Source organism: Podarcis muralis, chromosome 5, assembly GCF_964188315.1.
Source record: "Podarcis muralis chromosome 5, rPodMur119.hap1.1, whole genome shotgun sequence".
Lineage (NCBI taxonomy): Eukaryota > Metazoa > Chordata > Lepidosauria > Squamata > Lacertidae > Podarcis > Podarcis muralis.
This window is the reverse complement of record NC_135659.1, coordinates 32,698,763-32,719,196: the sequence shown is the minus strand read 5'-3', so window position 1 is coordinate 32,719,196 and position 20,434 is coordinate 32,698,763. Positions and strand designations below refer to the sequence as shown.

Sequence of the window (20,434 nt, the reverse complement as noted above, 5' to 3'; positions counted from 1 at the left end):
ATATCCCGCCTTTCACTCCCTTTAAGGAGTCTCAAAGCGGCTAACATTCTCCTTTCCCTTCCTCCCGCACAACAAACACTCTGTGAGGTGAGTGGGGCTGAGAGACTTCAAAGAAGTGTGACTAGCCCAAGGTCACCCAGCAGCTGCATGTGGAGGAGCAGGGAATCAAACCCGGTTCACCAGATTACGAGACTATCGCTCTTAACCACTACACCACACTGGCTCTCTATAAATATCCATTTCTAAGAGTGGGCTGGGCTTTCAGTACATTACCAATCGACAACCTGTAGCACAGTGAAGCTAGGGTTCTGCCCTGAATACCCAATCTTTCGTACCATCAGGATTTGATGGTAGAAACTGGAATGGTAGGAGATGGAAACAATTTCTCAATGTGGTCTAGGCACCCAAAAGGCAGTTGAAGCAGACTTGCCCCATCCACTCTATGGTCCATATCAGCAACCAGACTGGAACCAGTGGGTAGCACAGGGGAACCCTCCATCTCCTTAGGGAAGCTTCAGATGACTCATCTGATCTGGCAAGTGATGCCACAAACCTATCGTGAAATGAGTTTCACTTGATCACTGCTGACCTTAACAGTTGTCATTAACCAGTGTTAGGATCAAGCCTTCTTAAGTGTGGCTCATTCAAAACTACAAAAAGGCAGGCAATCGAAAACACACTTATGCAGAACATGAGACAGTCCTCCCAGTACACAGCCTTTCACAGACTTGCCTACTTAATCTGCTGCGATCATCAGCTTTATTCCTGACTACTGAAGCAGTTCTGCTTGAAATGGGATTAAGAGCTTGATATCAAATATTTCTGGCTCCGGAAAGCATTCTGGAAATATTCCTAAGGCATAAGTTATTTGCTGAGGCACCAGTAATCGGTGATGGAGAAAAATACTGAGAGTGTGTGTCTTTTGCTGCAACCACCAGAACTATATGGTGATGATGAGTATTCTGAAATATCAAGCAGACTCTGGCTTCATACCTAAAATGGCATTTTTTTGCTATGCTATACCTTGGGGGCGGGTGGGGGGGAGAAACACTTCAACATTCATATTCTATTTATCCACTTCCTTTCCTCTAGTTGGCATGCCAAAAAATAAAATAACCACCACCAATTTTTATTTAAACCCTTTTGCATCACCTTTCTCAAATAAACTCAATAATAATATACAATAAATAAGTGAATACATAAAAATAAAGGTAAGAACATTTCAACTTCCCCATAACACAGTTACTGACCTTAGGGTGGCCATTCTCAAGCAAAGGAACTTCAGGTGGGAAACTCCAGCTTGACGCCTGCTGAATTACAATTTATCAAGAAGTTTGGTCCTATCACTAGTAGCCTGAATCAAGGTAACTCCACTATAGGTGTGATTAGCTGACTCATGCCTGGACTGTGTATTTGTGTTACCATCAACACTGCTTTGTGAATGGTCCTTGTTACAATGTTACATACATTTTGACTTTAATGTAATTGTCACACTATGTAATTTGTGATTTTCATTTGCCCCTGACCTCATTGCTTATAATACTGTTTCCTTCTCTACATATATATGTACCTATACTTGCCCATTTAGGGTAATGCTTCATGCATCAGATGAAGTGGTCCCTACTCTGCAAAAGCTAAGCCGTAATAAATGTGCTAAGACACTCTGGTTTGTTTGGTTTTTTGCAGCAACAGACTAAGACTGCAATCCAAATCTGTCACAGCTGCTGCTACTGAGGCCCTGCAGGCTGCATCAGGCTTTTTGCTGGCCAGTGTCGGCCCTGAGAGCAGCCTGGGCTCTAGCGGGGTTGGCTCAACACTGCCCTGCCCTTGGAATTCCCCATTTGAGGGCTATCCACTGGGCAAACCGGTGGGGAACCAGCTGAGCTGGCAGAAGTGAGCCTAGGAATGCCTCCCTCCTAAACCCAGCGTGGGGGTTTGGATTACAGCCCAACACAGCTCCCCCTCTGCAAATAAAGAGTTAAATTATTTCCAGATATGCTCCTTTAAGACTTTTACCTGGCCACAGCTGGAGGAGGTAATGCAAAACCTCTATGTGTTTTTTGAAATCCAAGGCACTGGCAAGCTCTTCTGAATCTGTGAAAACTCTGTTGTTGTGATTGGTGGTTTCCTGCCGCTGGCTCAGTAGCACAGGCCCAAAACACACAGCTAAGTTCTGGCATGTCATTCTGTTTACTTCATGGTACGAAGCCACCAATTTCAGATGGTCCAACAGCATCCTTAGAGTAGCCTAAGAATTAAAAAAAAATGGGGTGGGGGTGGGGAATAATTTGAGTTAGTTAGCTTCAGGTTGGTGGGGGGAAAGAGGGTTTTTGTTTTGTTTCTAATCCTCTTGAAGAATCGGGCCTTTTCACATAGCCACAATATCGTCATTTATGCACGATGCCAACAGTCAACAGAAGATAACCTTTCGATAGTACCTTTTTGTGTGCCACGTAGAAGGGTGCAGATAACTGGTGTTTTCACAGCTGCTCTGAGTTCTGTAATTCCTTCTTCAGGAACAATTTGCCAAAGAGCCCTAAACTGCAGTCCTAAGCACACTTGCTTGGAAATAAGCCTAGCTGAAAACAGTGGGATTTGCTTCCACATAAACATGGAATTGTGCTTCATCACATACTTGGGTGCATAATCAGTCACAGATGGGCCATTTTAGTTACAGTTTAAAAAATCTTTAGTATGTTTTATGCTCACACTGCTCTTTGGAAGCATTGTAAAACACATTCAGTCTCAAAGTGAAGCTTTAGCTATCAAGGAACTGTTTTATTGGCACAGCAGCCCATAGGGCAGACTGCAGGGGGCTCTTTGCCTCACCACTTGGCTCTTCAGCAGTGGGCATCACGATAGCAAAAACCAGAGCAATAATCTACCACAGCATGCATGGTTTCCTTTTGCAGGTGTCTCCTTTTCTCCAACTGGTATCATCACATAATTTTCTCTTATGCCAACAGCAGCAACATGTGAGAGTTCCACCACAGAACTCACCTAGCCAGTATCCCTCCAGGATGTTGTGGGACTACAATCATCCTTTTTGTCAGGGTGGGTGTCAGCGATAACTCACACGGTGGCAGTAAATTTAACTCTCTTCATTCAAGGAGACACGCTCCGAAGGCCAGGCCTAGTGAGCACAACAACACTTCCTGGTAGATCTTGCCCCAATGTGGCAGTTGCAAGGACTCAAGGTCCATGTCTTCCCCCAGCTCCCTAAGTCGCCTCCTCCCCCAGTTTTTCCCCAGGCAGTCTGAGGCTCTGTCATCTTGCATGTCTTTGCTCCACCCTCTTCGTACTTCTTTGGGTTCTGAGAGACCAGAAGGGAGGTGAGGTGGTTGCAGCAGGAGGGTGGGCTTCAGCACCAGCCTGCCTCATCTCTGCCTCTTGGCCCCCTCTTGGATAAGGAAAGGGTAAGATGCCGGAGGAAAACATAAATATTATTTGTTTAAATAAAGCTTTGGGATTAAGTAACTCAACGTAGGGGGAAAAAGTTCCCCTGTCTAGCTGCCCGAGTATAAAATGGCACAGCTGGTTTCCTTCACTGGGAAGGTTAGAATGCCCACTTGTGCTGGCTGTGTGTGAAATTAATTAAGCAGCAGTCTTTCGTTAGAGGTGCTTGAAAATTACAGTGGTCCGGGGGAAAATAGTCAACACGTGGCAGCTTAGCAAGTCAATAAAATCATTGTCTCCTGATATATTCAGAACAGGCACACGCATTATTGTTGACTGTCGGTTAAACATTCACAGTGTTCGGCTTTGCTCAAAATCAATGGGCCTTTCCATCAGCATTGCTGAACGATCTCGCCTTTCGTTTATTTTCAGTCACTCACAGACGTCGCACCATCTCATTCATAAACAAAATGCAGCACTTTACCGTTTTTAAATTACTATTTGAAAGCAACCACACAGCGCTTGCCAAATCTGCTTTTGCCGGCATGGGGATCTAAAAGGGGCCATGCATGCCTAAGAGAGAACTGTTGGGAGATTTGCTTTTTTATTTTCCACTGTGGAAGACAAAGCCACTGTTCAGTGTTTCCCCCCCAAAAAAACTGAGTTTCTCTCTTTGGTAGTGGGAACTGTGTAGAAAATAAACAAATAATTAAAAGCAGAGCTGTAGCTGCAGGTGTTGTTTGCTGCCATGTATATGTTCTTTCTTTGGCTCCCAGGCCCTCTGTTTACATGGAAATGATCTGCTAAGATGGAGCATTAAGTTGCTGTGCTTAGCAGATGTTTTTAAACATCTGCAGTCTAAAGTTCGCTTTGCTCACTACTGGGGGCATGGCGACAGTAGCAGAACACAAACCTTCTTGCAGGACACTTGCAATCTATATTATCTAGATGCCAAGTCTGCAGGTTAGTTTCCTAACACACTCGCACATCCATCTCTAGCACACACACCCCATCCAGGCAAACAAGAAGCATTATCAGAGTTCATGGATCTATTTGAGAAGGATTTCCACGCTGGAAATGGTAGGTCTGTGAGAATAGTGGTCTCTTAACAATACCCAGCACCCTTAAAAAAACGAAGGTTTTGATCATTCTAATCACTGTGGTGGAATTAAATTTCACACAGTTTAATTTCAGATTTACAGGCATCTCTCCCCATGCAGTCTAGAGAAATATGGTTGTCATGATTTCAGACTGGATGCCATTATTTAATATTGTTTAGGTTCTGTATGTCCTGGTCCTTAGGGTGGATATATTATTGAATTTTCTGTTATAGTTTAGCAATCTCTGTGGCTCCATAATAATTTGAAAGCTAATAAAAATATTTCAAAAACAAAAACAAAAAACCTAAGTTTGCCATAATTCTTTGGGAAAAGTCCTGACTGTTTAAAGTAGCACGTTTACTGCTTTAAATTTATAGTGCAGAGGGAGCCACACAGAGAAAAGCGACTTCAGAACTACATAGTCAACTGGACCACATTCTACCTCAGCAAACATCATGCCACTCTCAGCCTGGTTGCTAAGCAACAGCTCCACCTATCCTCTCGACTAGTTGACTTTAATACCAATAAAATTAAACCTTTAATTTGCACATGGAATGATCTCTGCTGTTGCACCTCCAGCAATGCCAACATAAATCTGGACAGAAGGTCAGCTAACACTATTTAGCATCATAGAAACCCAGCAATGCAAAGACAAAAACAGCTTAGTATTGCCATGAATAAGAATGGGTTCACTAGACTGATCTAACTACCCGCTTAGCAATATTTTCAGACGCCCCTGTTGTATGATTCATGTAGTCCAACATCTTATGGAAGAGTCCATTTGTCTCAGGTCAAGACGCAATCTGTTTTCTTTAAAACGGATTTGGAATTTAATATACCATCTACATCAGACCAGCAAACGATACTTACCTTCTCCACTTCTGGAAGGCAATCCAAGAGAGCCACTGTATGCTCAGAATCACCAGGGTTATTATCACATCCATTCGCTGTCATTTTCAAGGGCTTTTTCACCATGGCATCTAACACAGCTTCGTAGAGTTGTTTGGTTATCAAGGGGGAAGGCAGCTCTCTTAAATAGTCCTTGAGAACACCTTCAGAAGAGATGCAGACATGGTGCAATGAACAAACTGCAACGACAGACGCCAGCAGACACCTCCCTGCACACACTGTGAGCATATGTACAAAGCACAAGGGTACCACTCCCAGAACATCCCAGAACCTCAATACATGTATGTATGAGCATATATCCCAAGGCATGTATGCATAAGCACATGTGTTACAAATGGCCCATTTTGCATATTATAAAATCCTGCAAATAATTCCAGTTCTCAGATCTCGCAATGATTTCTAATTCCGATTTTTAAACCTTCCCTCACGAATTCTGTATTCAATGTTTGCTAATGGATGGATGGCCAAAAAGAAAATAGTATCTAATAATTAAATAATACGGGGAAGCTGTCACAACACTATAACACTTTCCATTTCAACGTCCGATGAGTTATGCCAAAAAGAATTCCAATAATCTTAGAACTAGACATTCAGGGTAGAATGCAATTACTGGGACATTTTCCTTTTCTGCATATTCTGTTTTCCCATTTTGCTTTACCTTCTTTGATAGTGCAATACTCTTATGGAGCATGGGAGATACCTTATACTGAGTCCATGTCCTTAGTGTTGTCTACAATAATTGGCAGTGGCTCTCTAGAGCAGTGTTTCCCAACCTTGTGCCTCCAGCTGTTTTTGAACTACAACTCCCATCATCCCTGACTAGCAAGACCAGTGGCAAGGGATGATGGGAATTGTAGTCCAAAAACAGCTGGAGGCACAAGGTTGGGAAACACTGCTCTAGAGGACATTCCTAGCACTAGTGAGGGATGCCACTGACTGAACTCGGCGACTTCTCCATGCAAAACCAATGTTCTATCCCCTGAGCTATGGCCCTTTCAAGACTACCACTCACCATATCAGGAAATCTTGTAGTACCAGTTCTTACATACTGGCAGAAGAAAAAGTACTGTGTTAACTTTACCATTGTGGTGCTATTCAAAGCCCAGAATTGGTGCTCACACAAAAAACCACACCCTAGGGAGAGAAATCTTTACAGCCTGAAGCAGCTGCTCAAACCTAAAGCAGCAAAATGAGGATCAGCCGGGCTGAAGGGAAGAAAATGAATCTTGCGTTTAGAACTTTTTACACTGTGGTTGGGTCTATACCCACAGAAGAACAAGGTGGCATAATGGATTATATCGTGCTTCAAGCTAGAAGTGGAGCATGCTGCTTTTAACCACTCCTCTACCGAACTCCACCACCCCCTAGAAAAACCCAAACACATACCTCCATGGAAATATGAAAGTAAATCATTGAGGAGAAGAGTTCTAGTCTACCTTTTCGCCTACTGTGCTGATCAACTTGAAGCAAGCTCTCAACACATTGGAACATTTAAAAATATAATCCCCCCATTTCTAGCAACCTCTGGTCTGAAATGATACCATCAATTCTACCGCCTCGTCCTGTTGCATCTGTAGACTGGGACCTATGATGCCATCTTCCACAGGAGTGTGGAATGTGTTGTGGTTGTGGAAAAGAAACTGCATCAAGGAGCCAACGGACATTTCACCCACAAACCCAAAATAGAGGGTTTTTGGGTTTGTTTGTTTTTTTAGCAACTTCTGAATTCCTCTGCTACAATTTAGAACAGTTTCTTGTCTATAGGTCTCTTTACTCTTGTTAGTCAAGTGTACAGAGTTTTAAATGTGGTGATGGGTGCTGCAGGGCTGTGCATTGTGATTGCCATAGCTTCTGCAACAGGGACCTTTCACTATGTACATCACACAGCTTCCACATGTTTGACTGTTCCTCACTGAGTAAGCTTTGGCAGACATGGTGGAGGCAGGAGAAGCCATGCAATACAGGAAACAGAGCTAAGCAATCAACCCTACCCTTGCCCTCTCTTCACATAAGTAACATGCCAAACACCAGCAATATTCTATCACACTAGGTTTTCCCCCTTCTAATGCAAAGCCACCACAGGAAACGTAGAATGATGAGCGCAAATGCTAATTTCAATATAACAGGTACTTGTGCAAAAATAAATCCGGATGCCAAATACATAGCATCACATCCCTGTGCAAGAGTATTTCATACTAGCAGAAATACCTGGCATCTCTTGAATTTTTTAAAGTGTAGTTTTAAAATCAGTAGTTAAAATAAGCACACTTTTGAAAGGTTCAGTCAACCATCTTGCTTGAAAATGGTGTCCAAAGATACAAAAAAATATATATGCTCCTTTAACTCAGGAACCAACCAGCATGCAAAATCTGGTTATGGTATCTTTAGTGGTGTCCAAATGCCAAGTGAACAGAAGAAGACAAACAACTTTCCGAGATAGATAGTGAGGTCTCAGACACTTTGTATAGTTTGCTTTGTAGATCATGTAACCTTATTCATTTCAGGCCCCAACATTTTGTTTTGAGAAACTAAAGTCAAGCAGTCAAGTTAAAACAAACTGCATCCCCAACACAAAATCCTGCAACCATACAAGCTTTAAAACTACTCCCTCCCCTTTTTAGGAATACCCCAAATGGCAACCAATATATTTGTTTTGTGCTACCAAGTATCTAGGCTCAGAAATCCAAGCACCTAACTTTATAAACTCTTAAAATGGCAGCTCAGTTGTTTTAACTGGGGTGGGGTGGGGCGAATGCAGTGGTGCACGGGACCTTTTTTGTATTGTTCATAACTCATGGCCCAACTAGGTAAGCACAGCCTGCTCTTCAATAAATAGCACCATTTAATGTAGAATGAAAACAAAGGAAAATAGGAAGCCGAGATACCAGTTTAAGTATCTGCCAAATAAAGGCCTTGCTAATCCTCGAACCACGACAGAAATACCACTGCTGAGTGTTCCTTAACAAAGCAAGACTTGTTGCAAGCCTCAGTGTGCCTACCACAAATCCTGCCCTATGACCCAACTGTAATGTGAACTGTGTTAATTGAAGACTTTGTTAAGAGCAAAAATCCTTAAGAGTAAAGTGAGGGATTCTATTCTCACTCTTTGTTTGGGGAAGGGGGGGCGCGCTGCTGAAAAAGCCCTAAAGACTACATAATTTTGATGTCAAGGAATATTGGAACCAGCCAGAATGTAAAGGCTAATTGTTTAATCACAACATGACACTAAAGAGCTCTTTATGAATTCCACAGCTCCTAAGAGGCCCATCTGACGCAAGAGCCTTCAAACCTTGCTAGTAAAGTGAGGAGGGTTTGATGGTTACTTTGCAAGCCAACGGGATGCATTTCACACAATTATTTCAAGTCTAGGTAGGCCTAAATTTACAACCTCGACAAGCAGTGGAACCAAATAGAAACTGGTCTTTGTAAATCATGGTTTGGGAATATAGTGAAACAGGGTGGGGTGGAGATATCAAATTCTGTCACCAGAATGGTTTAAAAAAAAAGTTTTGCAGACAGCTCCTATGCAACTGATAGGAAAGGAATCTGTCCTGTATTTTAAACACATTCAGTTACAGAGGCACCACTTGCAATGTCTATTCATAGCATCAGCATTGAGCTATGCAACAGAGTAACCTGGCATTTCCTTCTCAAAACACTTTCTCCTGCTTAATTCCTGAACAGAATAACTTGTGAGCCCTCTGACCCACATCCCCTTTCCAAATCCTTTCACTAGCTGAGCTCTGTAAGAGACGGCAGTTATTTTTATGGAGTTGCCTCTCCTGACAGCTGCGTTTTTCTTGATACACCAATGTCCACACAGAACTAATTTAGGCAGCAAGCAGAAAACACACACCTCCCCCAATCCACCTCATTAATTTCCCATTTTTCTGACCCACTGAACTGTTAAGCGTATGACATGCTTTACTCCAAGATGAGAATTCACATGGCTGGAAGCAGAAATGATGCAGCAGTGTCAGAAACCAACCAGGTTCCAAACCCAGGAGAACACATTATTCTAAATCACATGTGCATTTAATTGCTTGCCAGCCAGAGGAGCATTCCTCAGTTGAGGTTTAATAATTAAATGCACATTCCTCGACCAACTGGAGTTTTCAAAGCAAAAGACTGCATTTTAGAGTCTTGGGGACACCCCACAGTTAATTAAAAAGTGGGAATGGGGGGAGCAGCATCAAATACGAATCAGCTTTTAAAAGAACTACGATTTATGCTGAGGTTTCAACAAAATACTTTCAACAAGAACAATGTGTTTTATCATACACATGTACACATCAGCCTCAAAATAATAAATGTTAAGAACTAAAACCGTCCTCAATCCCAGCAGTGAAATTGCACCCATTTCACTGATATACCGTTTGCACCATCCAAATCAGTAAATACGTATCTTCTAAAAACAGAATTTGCTATTTGGAGTTAGCACCCAAATAGTCATACCCTTCAAAGCTGTAGGACAGGTTTCTAGCCCTCACGGTGGCAAATGCCTACAAAGTGCCTGCTGAAAGCTAATAACTCAATGGAGAGTTGAATTCTCCTGACCTTTAAAGGAGTCACAAGATGAGCTTTAACGAAAAGTATGAGCCTCTGTTGCGTTTCCCTGGTTACCACTAGCCCTTTTGGTTCCTACTACCCTTCTAACACAATGAACACCTCCCATTTCTATGTCTGTCCTTCCCTTTCTCTTTATCACAGTGGTCAACAACTTCTGGTTGGCCAAGCCCGAAATGGTAGTCGCGAGTCCACCTTCTGCCAACCCTCCCACCAGCGTCGGCAGGGAGAGTATGCTGCTGGCAAAAGTACTACACGGGAAATTTTGTGTCCAAGTGCTTCTCCCCTGTGCAGGGCAGCCTCAACCCAACTCTGCGGTTTCAACGCTGGGAGGAATCTAGTTCCTCACCAGAGGGCAGTGCCGCCCTTGCCGTGGCAAAGCAAAAACGGCTGAAACCTGCTTCATTGTATCTGATCTTGTCCGAAAACAAACAAACCTTTCAAAAACCGGAGTCCACCAGCACTCTTCTTCTGAGAAGGGGATTCTGATTTTGCTTAAGAAGCATCCGGTTTGGATTTCTGTTACAGCGTATACAGACAGCCATTATTGCTCTCATCTATTGAAGCCTTATCTGAAGTGTTGCAGGGCTTACGAGTTAAAACACATGCTGGCAAGCAGCACTGTGCGTACTGTCAGACTGGCGGCCTGGCTAACCCACAGTGCTGTCTGCTTTGGCTGGCAACGCTCTGTAAGGTCTCAGGGAGCATATTTCCCCAGCCCTGCTCCTTTTAGCTGGAGATGCCAGGTACCCCGAACCTGTGGACATCTGCATGCGGACAGCATTGTCTTTACCCATTGAGTTATTATTCCTCTTTGTTTCTCATGAGCTCCCAGCCAATTTCAACAGGTGCTGCTGAGGCTCATTTAGGCTTTTGACTAACGACAACAAGAGCTGGAAAAATGTCCTTTTTAAAAAAAAAAAAAAAGTGAAAGCTCATATTCTTATGAACTCAACAACAACACACACATCTTACCAGCCTTGCATTGGGCTTTAAAAACTAACCATTCAGCAGTCACACACTCAACTTGATCCAGGCATTATTGGAATTTGTCATTAGCTGGGGAACAGTGTTTTTTCGTTTGGCTTTTTTAAAAAGGGCTGCTACCAAAATGAAGGATACAGGCACTGCAATGTTTGCTGGAGAGTTGAAGTACAATCGTACCTTACTTCTTGAACAGAATAACCATTTGAAAACCAAGGCACGGCTTCCGATTAGCTGCAGGAGCGTCCTGCAGCCAATCAGAAGCCACGGCAGACGTTCGGCTTCTGAAAATGGTTCAAAACTGGAACACGCACTTCCGGGTTTCGATCGTTTGGGAGCCGATTTGTTCGGGAGCCAAGGCATTTGAGATCTAAAGTATGATTGTAACTGGAATTTTCACCAATGCTCAAAAACAAAACCACATTTAAATGTAATATATAATCATGCTGTGGATGCTAGCCTAGATGGCTATTTTAAAAGAAGCATTATACCGGGGGGGGGGAACCTGTGGACCCCACCCCAGATGTTGTTGGACTACAACTTCCATCATCTCCAACCACTGTTCATGCATTCCACGTTTTAGACAGATTAATGCAGGATAGGTCTATGAGCAGCTGTTTGCCATGATTGCTAAAGGAAACCTCCACGTTACAAGGTAGTGTACCTCTGTATACTAGATACTGGGGAAACGCAACAGGCAAGACCTACTGATTTCTTGCCCTCCTTGCAAGCTTCCAAGAGACCTCTGCCTGACTTATGATGGGAAACAGAATGCTAGACTAGATGGGACTATTGACCTGAGTCTTCTATGTTCTCATTACTGCACAGCCTAGCCTGTGCACACAAATGAAAGCAGAGCAGCCGCAGCAGCTCAAATCAAGAGAGACAAGATTGAAAGAGACATTCTATTCTCAAAACGGCTGTAATTCAGATGGCGTTGCTTGAAACTGTCCATCCCACAGGAAATTCCACACTTGAGGCTCGCTGTCATCCAAGATGGAAAAGGAGCACAAAGAGGAATTTTCCATAAAAATGAATCCATGAGCATTTTTATTCAGCTGAGGGGAAAGCTTAATCGGAGATTTCAAGAGATGAATCAAGACAGTCCAAGCAAGGTATTCAGATTCATCTACACCAGAGGTGATGCTCAGAATTGCTATATTTTATTTCAGCAATTTTTGCTGAACTAATAATGGACAGGTGCAGCACTGCCTAGACACTTTAGTCAAACAGGCCCTAGTAAATACACACTTTGAACCTTGCGGGGCTAACACTTGGAGGTTGAACTGAAGTAGCAAGATGATGTGTGAGGAAAGGGTTAAGGGCTCATTCCCTCCCCCCCTCACTTCTCTGACCAAAATTCCCCTCCAGTTTGCTCTTTTAAACAAGACTGTTACAGGCACCAGCATGAAGTGTGCAGTTAAACCCCACCCCCCAAGATAAGCAATTTCGATGTCATAAAAGTTGTCCTTGTTGCTAAATCCTAAAGCAGCTCTAAAATCTCCTCCAGTATTCCCATGGCTTCATGACCCCTGAAAACTACCTGGGGAGGACAATTCCAGCAGCAAAATAAGTCAAAATATATTAATTTTGTTCTACCCTAAGCCAAACTTGAAGGACAATCTGAGCAATTCTGTTTGATACTACATTCTCCAAGCCATGTCCATTTTGGATCCTGGGTGGGAGTAGGCCTTGGCAAATAACAAGATGAAATAGCTGTAAGATATAACCTTCATGTCCCCAAACCCAGCCAAAAAATAACACCCAGGATTGTTCGGATGGCATAATCCTGCCCTATGCATGGTCAGCATAAAATGGAGCTCTCTTCCTCCCCTTTCTCAGCTGGCTCTTACTGGTCAGGGAAGTTAGAGGGTTCTGTTGATTATGTCCTGAGCATTTCTGCTTTCTTAAAAAAACAAAACAAAAAGGATACTCTTTATTTTAAAAACGTCAGCTTCATCCCTGCCTTACACAGCCAATGCAACTACTTACTCTGGGCATTTTCCCATTTCTGTTGTAAAGCATACATACACAGAATGTTGTGACAAAAGCTCTTTCTCATCAGATAAATGGGAACCAGCCCTGATCAGGAATCCCTAAGCAGATGAGCACTGAGGAACTGTCCAAGTTGAAGACCCAAAATTCCACGAAATCTCAACACTTACTTCCAGGTTTGTGAATGTTTTTTGGAAGCCGAACATCCGACACAGCTTCCACAGCTTTCGATTGAGCGCAGGAAGCACCTGCAGCCAATCAGAAGCCACGCCTTGGTTTCCGAATGGTTCCGGGAGTTGAACAAACTTCCGGAACGGATTAAGTTTGACAACCAAGGTACCGCTGTAATGATATCTATGGCTCCACTTGTAGACTACCGAAATGAAAATAATTTTCACATTGACATTGACAGACATTTTAAGCATATTCTTCCTTTTTTCAAAAAACAAACAAACAAGGTTTTTAATTTTATTTACCTGTTATCACATTTATATCTGGGTACTGGGTTTCACAGAGGGTAACTGCTTTGCTATCGTTCTCAAATGCCTCACGAAGCTCTTTCTTGACGGCTGCTGAGCCACATAAACGGTACAGGCCTACAACCTAGAAGCAAAATCATAACCTTACAACATGGCACGGGTTTGCCACCTAAGGAATACGAAGGTTGTAAGTTAAATACCAGGCACAAACACAGTTTTCAGTAAGCCCAGTAGAAGCATCAAGATATTCATGCAAGACCCCCAAAGATGCTGAGAGACATGCAGATTGTATCATTGGCATGCAGTACGAGTTTTTCGCTAGAAAAAGACATAACGGTTAGCAATATTCTACGGAGTACTCTGCCAGAGATATAACAAAGTAAATTAATGTTGTTGGCATCCATCTGTCTCGGGAGACAATGGAGGGGTGTGCCTTTGGGGGTGGAGTCAAACTGTTGGAAGCCTGGAAATTAGTATCAGGTGATAAAATAAGCTGAAATTACAAAGGACATCAGTTTGCTTCTTTGGAGGCAATGAATGCTTTCTACATAGATAGTCAGCCAGTAGGCAAAAACATCTTTAGGCTATATGTAGCAAAGTTGTTTAGAAAATTGCCCCAAAGGCTCCTTTATTAGGAACCCATAAAAGGCTTAATAAATAAGCCACAGGGAGAGAAATCTCTCTCTCTCTCTCCACTCTTGGAAATTCAATAATCCCATTATGACCAGAGGACGCAATAACCTCTGATAGCAATTACATGCTCTCAGCTTATCATGTGATGACTGTAATTCCCATAAAAGCAATAGAACATTTAAACTTGCCCTGTGAGGAATCTATCCATCAAAACTGCTTACTACAACTTCATCTTCCACACTGGGACAGTAAAAACTAGCTGTTTTGTTTGTTCAGTTTTGTTTAGATTAGCACAAAAAACCCCCAATTAATTTCACTACCACCATATTCCAGGTTTGGAAGTTCCTGAGGCCAGAGGAAACTTAGACCCACAATAGCTTTGTTGGCGTTCCAGAAGGCAGACTGCTTTTATCCCTCCGCTTCTTGTATCATAAAAACACATCATGTCTCCATGACTGCAAAGAGCAGGAGAGAGCAGCCTTCATCCCACTGCAATGCAGGTGTACTACCCCAAACTAAGGAAGTGAAGGATATGGTGCATCCAAGAAAGACAACATTACTTATAGCAAAAGTAAATAAATAAGGGTAATGCTCTAAGCAGCAAAAATTAAATGCAGAAGAATGCAGTGGTTGTTATTTTTAATTAACTCTACCTGGCAGCCTCTTTTTTCAATCTCTATAATGCACTTCTTCATCAACAGGGGCACCATCAAGCCTACGTTTTCCTTCTCCACAACCTTCCGAGCATCTACTCCAAACATTACCGGTTCTCTTTCTCCATCTAGTCCATTGAGAGAATTCTCCCACTGCTCCAGGAGGGTCAGCTTGACATAAATAATACCTCGGGGCTCCAGCTTTACTGCCAACTGATGGGTCTTCGTCACCCGGAAAAGAGCAGGGAGGACCACCGTCCCATGGCAGCAGACCCGGTTTTTCCTTGGTGTGGGCTCCCAGCTGAAGACCACCAGTTTCAAATGCTGGGCGTTCTCTATTTCTATGTTGAAAGTGTGATCCATGTCCAAAAAGGTCGTCCTACAAGTCAGCAAGGCAGTCCTCGCTTTGTTTACCGAATCTACCTGAATGGCGCAGAAGACGTCTCTGGAGTCCATCCTTGGTGGTTTCAGGTCCTCCGCGCCATAGAAATGGATGCTCATGAGTCCAGATATGTACTGGGAACATTTAGGTTGGTCGGAGAAACTGTAGTGCCTGAAAGCGTCAATGTCTATTTCCGCCTTACTACCGTTGCTGCTTGGGAATGCTTCCTTTCCTCCTTTCCCAGCCCGGCTTTCCAGGCCGTGCTTCCCTGATTTTGTTATAAGCTCAGGAGAGTCTCCGTCGCTGAGGTAGCCCCCTTTGCTAGAGGATTTCGAATTGCCACTGCTTTTCTTTTTGTAGTTGTGCTGAGAGGACACGCTGCTGTCAAGATGGTACCGGCTTATGACGTTCCTGCTGGCTGCTGCCGTGATGTTCCCGGAAGAAGGTAGCGACCCGTGACCTATGACCTGGCAGTTATTCTTAAGCAACGAAGAATTGTCCGTGCTACTATGGCTTGAATTTCCCTTGACACTCAGCTTCCTGCTCAGCTCTGGCAATTTTTTCATTTTCATGGAAAGTTTCCTCACTGTTCTCGGGGATTTTATTTTGTCAGGGAAGGACCAGTTTATCGAACCACCTTTCTTCAAAGGGTTAGGACTCGGAGGAGAACCTTCTGCCGCTCCCATCTCAGACTTGCTTGCAGACAAGATCCCAGGACCTTTGCAGGGGTGGGGGAAAGAAGAAAGGGACATATTAAAGATGAAGGGAAAGGATACTTTAATTTAAGACGCTACTAATTTGCCAGGACCCTAAAAAGCTGTGTGTGGTATTATTCAGGGCAACGCAGAGCATCAGATGCACCTACAACATGCTCTGACCTATGGACTGTACTTTTCTGCCTTGTTCTGCCAAAAGAAGAACCACACAAGGGACCTGCCCCATCCTTCCCTTAAGAATCTGCCTAGGAACAATTAACCGATCCCTGCCTGGTTATGTACTGTTCTGTCTCTCTGCATTGCCTTCTCAGATTTGTTGATTTAGCTTCTTTCAGAAGAAGAGACTCCTGAATGCAACTGCTCTGTGCAAGCAAGTCATTTGGGGAAAAAAGACTCCTGTGCCTTGTCTGCCAGGTTGAGCCACTGGAAAAGAATGGAAAATTAAAGGGGACCTAACTTTGCTCTGGGACGTGGGTGGCGCTGTGGGTTAAACACAGAGCCTAGGTCTTGCCGATCAGAAGGTCAGCGGTTTGAATCCCCGCGACGGGGTGAGCTCTGTTGCTCGGTCCCTGCTCCTGCCAACCTAGCAATTCAAAAGCACGAAGTGCAAGTAGATAAATAGGTACCGCTCCAGCGGGAAGGTAAACGGTGTTTCTGTGCGCTGCTCTGGTTCGCCAGAAGCGGCTTAGTCATGCTGGCCACATGACCCGGAAGCTGTACGCCAGCTCCCTCAGCCAATAAAGTGAGATGAACGCCGCAACCCCAGAGTCGGTCACGACTGGACCTAATGGTCAGGGGTCCCTTTACCTTTTTTTAACTTTGCTCTAGAACTTGCATCTTTTAAACAGCTGCATCCTGTTTGAGCATAATTTGCTCCCTCTTGTCAAACAACCATGTCCCCCTCTGCTTCTGATGGGCAGGGTGGAGATGGAATGCTTTTGGAAGTCTTTTAACAGTTCTAACTTGCCTTGCTTCTTCAAGCCCCAAAGTGCCCTCTTCCTTTCTTGCACAATGCCCCTTTCTGTGTGTCATGGAAAGCTGCTGGCTCCCAGGTGATAGTCACCTAGGAATTAAGAAAGCATCCAGTGGATTCAGCAAAGGATTACCAGCTTGCGTGCTGATCCAGGATGACTGTTCTTTTTTTTAAAAAAAAAATTATCATAGCCAGGAGAAGAAAAACTGAGCATTAATCAGAAGCCCTGCATCCTGTGGTTGCATGAGGGCATCATAACAAATTAAGCTTTATTACGGTAAGCCTAGGTGAGTCTTGAGGAGTAGATCGGAAGCTCTGGCTTCTGTTTTGACTAACTACAGGGTTTGGAGTAATATGACCTCTAAAGCATGGTTAATCTTAACTATGGTTTGCTGAAATAAGCCAGCTTCCTAACACCTAATTTCTCCAGTAAAATTATTTTTATCTGCCTTGGCTTTTCCAAATGACCTGTTTATTGAGGGTTCATCCTGATTTGTTTGCAGAAAGATTACCGGTAAATGATCAGCATTTAGATTTTTCCCCAGGGAGCCTGGAAAACGTTGCAATGAAGCAAAAGTTATACCACACTTTCCATTGCATTTTCATTCACTTTCCATATCAGAAAGAGTCTGAGCTTTTGAGGAAGCAGTTTCGTTGCACAAGAAGCTTCCAAATCAGCTTTGATTTCACAAGCTGAATTTGCCAGTATATGATTGAATCCAATCAGAAAATAGCAAAGAGCCTTCAAGTTCTCTTATTTACTATTGTACATCACTATGATATCTGCTCATGTTTAGCAGTTTGTAAGTTTTCCAAATAAGTAAGATAAACGGTGCATGGTTTTTGTTGGGTTCTGACAAAACAATCTGTAGTTAACGAAAAACAAAAGCACCTGCTCTCCTTGTGAGTTACTTTAGTGCAAAGTCTCAATTGGCAAAGCATGGTTTGAGAACAGCCAGCAAACTAGAATCCGAAACCATAGAATATGTTTCAGCTAACCACTGTGCTGTGAAATTTTTGAACTGACCATAGTTGTTATGCTACCTCTGGAAGCTCTTGCACCAAGAAACAAGATTGCTGACAAGATGAAAAGTAAAAGCAGGCATGTATCTCTAAAAAAGTTGGCCCATATGCTGGGAGCTCAAACAGCAATCTGGAATCTAAACTATGGTTAGTGCGAACCACTCTCTCTAAACTGAGAGAGAAAAACAGTGGCTTTATTTCGATTTTCTCTCTTTGGATTTACAGAGCTATATCAAAAACGTAATTCACATTTTCACAATTCACAACAACTGGCGAATTCACAGAACTGGTCATAATTCATAGGAACTGGTCAGGTGAGATTCTAGAATATATTACTGTCTTTCTGACAGTTTCTCTTTAGCAGCATCTGCTACCAACCGCTTCTTAATTTTTGTTATCAGAGCAGACTCTACTGAGGCTGCAACTTCACAAGAAGCTGTTAACAAGACAGGTGCTCCACTACAAAGTTATTTCATCTGGATATTTTGGACCAGCAGCTATTGAGTGTACATGTGATTACGTTACAAAGAACCCTTCCACCACCACTGCCCCAATCCAAAAATCCCATACACCTCAGAAGTCAGCATGCTTCCAAAACTAACAAAATTCTCTCATGAGCCTTTCATAGACCAACAGGTTAACAAATGCCTATTTATCTAATTTTAGCAACGACCATATTTTGGACAGAATAAGAATTGAAGATTCAGTAACATTAGCATTGCCAAAGAACCTACTCTCATGCCAACAGAGACTCAGGTGAAATATTCAGTTTATCCTTTTGCTTATGTTGTATAGCGGCTGCTCACTCCAGGACACATGCAAAGGTCATTAGAAAGCAGTTAGGTTAGGATTCATAACAAGAAGACTTTCCTTAGTTTCCTAGGCTATGCAAAAGGGACCAGACTGAGCCTCTAGGCCATCACTTCCTAACCTACAATGAGCAGAGGGACTGCGGAAGTACTTCCATCAGTCACAACAACAAAAAGTTCAAATAGTCACACTGCATTCTCACTTCCGGTGATAAAAATTCCTGCTTGAAGGAAAAATAAAATGAATTCTTAAACAACACTATAATACAAAATGATTTCCTCCCTCCCCTTTTTATTAAAAAAAACACGCATCAAGTATTTCTACTAGTAACTATGTACTGTACATCTTTAATGCACTTTGCCTAGAAATACCAAACCTGTTGACTACTCACACAGGCCAAAGCAGGCATGATTCTTCAATACCCATGCCACATTTCATGTTAGAAAACGAAGCTCAACAAGTTAAAGTTCATCAAAATCCTTCAGGAAGCTGAATAACTCTCTTCCCAGATACAAATTCACAAGGAGCTTCATTTTTTAAAAAAAGAACCAAAAAAAAAAAAGGTTAAAAGAATACAATGCTGCACAAAGTCTGTTTTCCAAACGCCTCAATGAATCTTCTTGTTTCTCCCAGTTGCTACGCTTCTGTTGAAGCTGCTTCCTTGCAGGGAACAGACTATTTCTAGCACGCCTGCTGTGCTTTTCTGGCCAGCAGCTCGCAAGAAATGCGGTGTTTGATAAAACCGGACAAAGGCTTCCCTTGTACTGCAAATCACAGCGTAGTCCCACTGGTGGCCTGCTCTGGAGCCTTCTATAGTAATCAGTGCCATGCTTTCGCCTGCTAACATCAATCTTCCCTTTCTGTCAGAAGCCTCTGGCAAAGGCTTAGGAAAGCCAGCCAAGATATTAGAAAACTTTCCTCGGCTTCATTACAGCTGAGAAGTCAATCTTAACGTTCTTGGCGTTTTCCCGTCTAACTTCCGGTGGCTTCAATCCTTTTCTCTCCCCTCACCCAAATTTGTTAGAGTGACAAATGACGTCGAAAGGGCAGCACTGGAATTCTTCCTGGCAGCGTGGCATCCATTTATTACAGATGTAGATGCCAGAGACATTTCTGTTGCTAAGCTGTCTAAGTTGGTTATATCTTTTCCATATGATATCCATAAGGAGGTTGAAGCCTTCTCATGGCCCTACATGCATGTTCAAGCTATTTTTAAAATCAATACTATATCTATTGTTACAGGCACTGGGTGCCTGGCATGCGTGTATGACATCACATGGCGGGAGGAGACCGCAAGGCCCGCCACAACTGCAGGGATGCTCTGCAGAGCCTATCGCAGGCCATGGAATATTGAGGGGCCCAGCCCACTCCTTGAAAATTTAAGGGGTGCCCTCAGCCTCTCCCAAGATGGCGCCCCTGTCTATCTTACTGCGCACACAGGGTCTAGAGCAGAGCTTTCCAATCTTTTCATGTTGGTGACGCACTTTTTAGACATGCATCATTTCATGACACAGTAATTCAGTTCAACTAGCAAACCCGGAGGTTAAACTTACCCCTTTCCAGCCCTGGGAGGAGCAAGGGGAACGTTTGTGTGACACACTGCAGCCGACACATTAATGTGTCGCGACACAGTTTGGAAAGCTCCAGTCTAGAGAGCTTGGTATTTTGTTTTACATTGCTAAATTTTACTTTCATTACTGGCATTTAGCCAGTTACCCTCTGCCTCTGATCTGTGCCTTCCCCATTTTATGGTAAAACCTCGCTAAATTATTGCAAAACCTCGCTAAAAGTAGAATGTGTACACAGGTGAAGGGG

The 20,434-nt window shown here is 43.1% G+C and overlaps 1 protein-coding gene across 2 annotated transcripts in view; it reads right to left on the bottom strand.

The window, feature by feature from the left end:
• SYDE2 (synapse defective Rho GTPase homolog 2) overlaps positions 1–20,434 on the bottom strand; it is a 40,474-nt gene that overhangs the window by 6,573 nt on the left and 13,467 nt on the right. For both annotated transcript variants that reach the window (XM_077928506.1, XM_028732904.2), the window contains exons 3-6: positions 14,716–15,815; positions 13,427–13,553; positions 5,367–5,548; positions 2,017–2,248 (exon numbers count right to left, since the gene is read on the bottom strand). In XM_077928506.1, the coding sequence (XP_077784632.1) occupies positions 2,017–2,248; positions 5,367–5,548; positions 13,427–13,553; positions 14,716–15,815 (1,641 nt within the window). The remainder of the gene's footprint in view (positions 1–2,016; positions 2,249–5,366; positions 5,549–13,426; positions 13,554–14,715; positions 15,816–20,434) is intronic.